Source organism: Ixodes scapularis, unplaced genomic scaffold, assembly GCF_016920785.2.
Source record: "Ixodes scapularis isolate PalLabHiFi unplaced genomic scaffold, ASM1692078v2 PGA_scaffold2__306_contigs__length_199485367, whole genome shotgun sequence".
NCBI classification, from domain to species: domain Eukaryota; kingdom Metazoa; phylum Arthropoda; class Arachnida; order Ixodida; family Ixodidae; genus Ixodes; species Ixodes scapularis.
Genome location: NW_024609857.1, coordinates 53072462 through 53077739, shown reverse-complemented (window position 1 = coordinate 53077739; position 5278 = coordinate 53072462). Strand labels below are relative to the sequence as shown.

Below are 5278 nucleotides of genomic sequence, written 5' to 3'. Positions count from 1 at the left end.
AGACACCGAGGCAGACAAATCGCAGCAGCAAGGGCAATGGCTGCTCGGGCAGCAGCTGCCCAAATCGCCAATCCCCCGAACGCGGAGAGTGGCACTGGGACTCCCCCAAGAGGTCGGCAAAGTAAGTATGCTTAGAACAGCAGAGTATAACATGTAACAAGATAGATATGATTGCAAAGGACAAAGATAGATGATTATTTCTACTTTGTTGTCAAGACTTGGCCTGCATGTTTGTGCAATATGGTGCTCCAATTCCCAGTTTCTGAGGTTCACCAGCTATGGCAGCATACATTAATACTGTGACCTGCTGCTTTACTCTCACTTGCAGCATAATATGCAAAGTTGTTTGTTGAGAATAGAAACAGATGTAACGCATAATAAACCCATTCATTCCACCAGGGGAACTATATCAATGTATATTTTGTTTTCAATACCTCATGTAGGTCCTCCACCACAGAGGAAAAATAATTTAAATAAACTTTAATATGCCTTATGTTTCACCTCTTTCGTAAAGCTCGCATAAAATGTACAAAGACATGAAGCTTAATACTTTGGGAATGTGTAGAGGTGCCATCAGAGCTCACCTATACATGTTACAAAATTTCCACTCATATTGAAAATGTGACAAATCAATATTTCATTACAGACAGCAGCGAAGACACCGGCCGGGAAATCCTCGAATCCCAGCGAGCGATTCTCGCACGGCTCGACGAGATAACCCTTGCGCAGCAGGGGCAACTATTAGCCCTGCAACAGCTTGTTGCACTTAAATCGTACAAGTACGGCGTAAAATTTGTTGATAATAACATTGTTGGCTAATGAAGAAGGCATTATTAGAGAAGCGAGAGTGAAGGCCGGCTCACACTGCATCATTTCTCACACTACATTACGATACAAACTCTCACGACCACCTATAACCCTAGCAACCAGCAATGCAACGAGCATTTCATTGCTGGTTGCCGTGGTTATGAGAAGTAGTAAGTTTTTATATCGTAATATAGCGTAAGAAATGACAGTGTAAACTAATCTTGAAGTGCAATGATTGTTTTTGTAAAGTGCAATACTCGTTCTTCAAAGTGCAAGACATGTTTTCTAAAGTGCAATAAATCTTTCTTAAAAGTATATACACAGGACGTTGGCTAGTGCATATTTTTTACATTAAAATAAAGGTTTGACAATGTTCCACATACCAAAAATTCAATATTGTCTTTTTTTTAATGTTTATACAGTATGATGTTAGTCCGCCATCAAGACTTGTCTCTTAGCTGTAGATGAGCAACTTGGCCAGGGCAGTGGCACTGCTAACCTGGGGTTTTACCGTGCATCATGCAGTAGTGATACACGTTTTCTTGATGACACAGAACATAAAAACTTTGACAACAGTTGCAACTATCTTGGGCTTAAAGAGTGTCATTGTTCAAAAAGAAAAAGCTGGTTAAAAAATTCACTCAAAAAACCCACTTTTGTCCAGCTCGTGAAAGTAGCTAGTGGCTCACGGCTCTGGCTCATGTAAAAGCATTGCGGACAAGGGCACTCCTAGCAGCTGTGCCCGCTACCATGGGTCGTGCTCTCCTTGTTCTTGTGGCTCTGGGACAGTTGTTGTTGTTCTCCTCGTCCTCGTCTTCCTCTTCTTCCTCCTCCTCTTCGTCCTCCGACAGGTCAACTGCAAAGAAAAGGACAGTAATTGGCAAGTTTCCTCAATAATATTGCTTCTTGATGCGAGAAATGCTCACTGTAGTCGGTGACAGGTTAAGAGTACAGTAGAAGCTCCTCCCACCTCCCTCCCCTACGGTGGATCGAAAGCTGGAGAGGAGGCAACCTCCTCTCCAGAGTTTGCTCTGCTAAAGTGGCAAGAGGGGGAGGAGCTTCCACTTCACTCTTAACCTGTCACCGACTATTAGTATAATGAATGTTTACGCCTAGTTACTGAAAATAGACATGCAATAGAAATGCATTGAAATTTTTTTCATCATTTAATTGCATCAGAGTACAAGTGGCATCAAGTGTGGCAATGCGTGCAATGCATGCCTCGCGCAGCCCTTGGAAGCAAATAGTACCACAGCACTGCCAGAGCTCTCGAGGTGCCATCTTGCTTCTCCAGAGCTTGCTCATGGCACGCATCTCGCAAGTTAGAGGCGTATGGTTTTTGTATAAGTATAGTATTTTTTTAGACAGTGTAATGTTGGTCTGCTTCTGCGTGGCAACGCTGGTCTAAAGTAGATGAGAAATATGGCCAGTGCAGTGTCACGACTGCTAGACTCCGTTTCACTATGACATTAGCAAATCATACAAGGGATGGCTCCTGTGATCCAACAAGAGCGTCGGTGCAAGGCATGCGATACCACACTGGCATTTGTGTGATTGCAACTAGAAAGGCCTGCTGTTGTATGCGGCAGAATCAATGAACTTGGGAAGAATGTAACTTATGAAAAAGGGGCAAACAGAAACCTCTCAATTGTGTGACCCTGCAATTATGTTACCTAGCAGTTCATTAAGGGAGACATGGTGCCGCATGTAATCAATGCAAACAGACTTTCCATGCCAAAAAAAAGAAATCACAATTGAAAATGTAAATTTATTTAGTTATCACACTACCACAATATCCTGAGAGATACCCCACCTATAACATAGCACATTAACTGAAACTAGGGGGTGAACTAACTTTCAGCATTCAAAAGTCAGTTTAACTTCACCAATTAATAAATTAAAAATCATGCTACAAATCAGGATGGGCTATCTTTTGGGAATGGGTGATCTCTCAGGATATTACGGTATTGTTTACATGTAGGGAGCCCCAAAACATTGAGGACTGTGAGTGTGAGGTGAGGAGATGTGTGCAAGTATCGTGGAAAAACGTATCAAAGTGTGACTTTGCAATAATGTTACCTAGCGGTTCATCGAGGGAGACATGGTGCCGCCTGCAATAGTTGTGCAGGACAACACAGGCCACGATGATGCGGCAGCAGATTTTCGGCTGATACTGCAGTACCCCACCAGACTTGTCCAGGCACCTGAATAGACACACCAATCGCTGGTTTTCCTTCAAACCACTCTGATCGCTAAGAATAACCAGACTTGTCTAGGCACCTGAATCTCGTCTTCAGGATTCCGAATGTCCGCTCAATGACCTGTCGGGTCTTTGTGAGGGCCTCGTTGTAATCCTCCTCAGGCTGATCCTTCGGCGTCCTGATGGGCGTCATCAGCCATGGCTGGACCGAATAACCAGCATCTCCTGCGTTGCACGAAAAGAGGCTTCAACAGTCTCTTTCATGCCGACACATTTACTTTTTATGGTTTTTAAAATGTACCCCCAAGTGCTCCAAGGCATTGCACTCCAGGCTTGTCAATAGACAACACAACTGCCAATACAAGATACTTTTGGGTGTTCATTAAAATTTTGCTTTGGCCAAAACCAAAGAGTGCCTTTCATCAAAGTGCCTCAAAAGCAACCATGTGAAATGATTGGATGCCTTTTTCAATCAGTCTGTTGACTGTAGCTTGCATTACACTAATCTTGTTTGTGTGACAATGCTTTATAGCAAACCTAAAAAAACTTACCCAGCAGCCAACCATCAGGACCAGTGCCTGCGGCAAACTGATCGTAGAGGTCGCAGTTCCTCCACATGTAGCTATCGTGGGTGCTCCCCGGCCACTTCACAGTCAACTCTGTGATAATGCACTCTGGGTTGCAGATGGCCTGCACGTTTATGGAGGTGTACCCTTTTCGATTTAAATAGGCAGGCTTGTCCTCCTTGGACACCTTGATAGCAATGTGGGTGCCATCAATGCACCCTAACACCCTCGGGAAGCCAGCAATCCCAAGGAACGCTGCAGAATGAACGAAAAGTAATGTTAGGACAGGCACTGAAACACAGCAGGGCTGTTATCCTACTACACTTTTTATCATAACTCGGAAATTGTCAACGCTACGACCCTAGTTGAGTAATTGGATTATCGAAAGAAGGAGGCGTGTGACAATGTATTGGCGGTGTGTGCAACTCCTGCAGAGAGCTTTCATCTGCTACGCTGCTGCTCTCTTTGGGCCAAGAAGGCTCCAACGTTTACTCTTTGCCATCAGTGGAAATGTAGCAAGCATAGTTGCCTGACAAGCATGCAAAAACTATAACTGCATGAACTGTACTCATCATATGCCTCCAAGTAATGATGGAAAAGAAGGAAAGAAAATAGCTGTATGTGTGCTTGACAAATTTGATCAGTACTAGCGTAAAAAGGTATTCAGATCCCAACCGAACGACGTAACATTTTATAAGGGCTTGTATTGCGACTCACGAAGCTGTCACAGTTGTTATACCCCGCAAACTAACGCAACAAGTTGTTCTTACCGACTCAGTGTCGTCAAAAGAGAAAACTAAATCATAATCATGCAACACTCATTACAAGTGGGAAACTCTACGATGCTTTCGCTGTCTGCTGCGGCATACCTGCTCCGAACACGTCAACTACTCTTTTTATTTACCCAAGAGTGTCAGAGCACGTTTAACATGCACCCCAAACCTGCAGTATGCTTCGAGCTCGAAAGCAGACCGCGGCTAACCGCGGTCGGCGGCGTACGACTCATCACGCCGCCGACACACTGACAACGATTATTTAGTGCATTCCTAGAAGAGGTAGTAAAAAAAAAAAAAAACCGCGAAATCGACAATATTTTCGTTAAATGGGCGTGAACCGTACTGCTCACCCAACGAGGTGAGCGACGCCGCTCTCCGCGTCGTGGGGAAGCGGATTCCTTCCGTGGCCATGAGGACGATGGCCTGGCTCACGCTGTTCACAACTCGTGATGCACTCGCTTGGCTTAAATGGACCACATCGCCCACGACCGACTGGAAGCTGCCGCTGGCATAGAAGCGGAGGGCCAGCAGGACTTGAGCGTCGACCGGTAGTGCGCAGCTGCGCATCGTCGGCCGGCGAAGGCTTGGGGCGAGCGCATCGCACAATCCAAGTATCGCCTCTTTGGGCATGCGGTAGTAGCGCTCCAAGATATGCTCCGGCACATCTCTAATCGTTATGCGGCTCCGGAACAACCTCTCCCGCCTCAGACTTCTCTGCTCGTCGCGCCGAAGCAGCCAGGCGACGTAGGCAGCCATGTTTGATGTTCGATCTTAAGAAGTGCGTAAGACACCTCGGAGGCTGTCGTAGGATTTTGGCGTAAGTTACGCAAAAGCTACGACGATTTCGTTTCGTGAATACCGATTTCTTCTCAGGATTTGTCTTACGCACTTTTTTGGCGTAAGTTCGCTTCGTGAATCCGGCCTCCGGT

At 45.4% G+C, this 5278-nt stretch overlaps 1 protein-coding gene across 1 annotated transcript; it reads right to left on the bottom strand.

Annotated features, from left to right (window-relative positions):
- Positions 1-1505: 1505 nt before the first annotated feature.
- Positions 1506-5043, bottom strand: LOC121048219 (putative nuclease HARBI1). The gene is made up of 4 exons (XM_042291393.1): positions 4700-5043; positions 3559-3885; positions 3071-3232; positions 1506-1663 (listed from the first exon to the last, which is right to left on the bottom strand). Exons 1-4 carry the CDS (start codon positions 4977-4979, stop codon positions 1506-1508), a joined length of 927 nt encoding a protein of 308 aa, XP_042147327.1. The 5' UTR covers positions 4980-5043.
- Between the last annotated feature and the right edge of the window lie 235 nt (positions 5044-5278).

What these genes read in the sequence shown, in the direction of transcription:
- LOC121048219 (XM_042291393.1), bottom strand. Translation starts at nt 4,979, where the DNA reads ATGCCCAAAGAGGCGATACTTGGATTGTGCGATGCGCTCGCCCCAAGC. An exon ending in GGCGTCGCTCACCTCGTTGG is followed by an intron (nt 3,886 to 4,699) that starts GTGAGCAGTACG and finishes GTGTAGTAGGAT; the next exon opens with AACAGCCCTGCTGTGTTTCA. An exon ending in CAGGTGCCTAGACAAGTCTG is followed by an intron (nt 1,664 to 3,070) that starts GTTATTCTTAGC and finishes TTTTCTTTGCAG; the next exon opens with TTGACCTGTCGGAGGACGAA.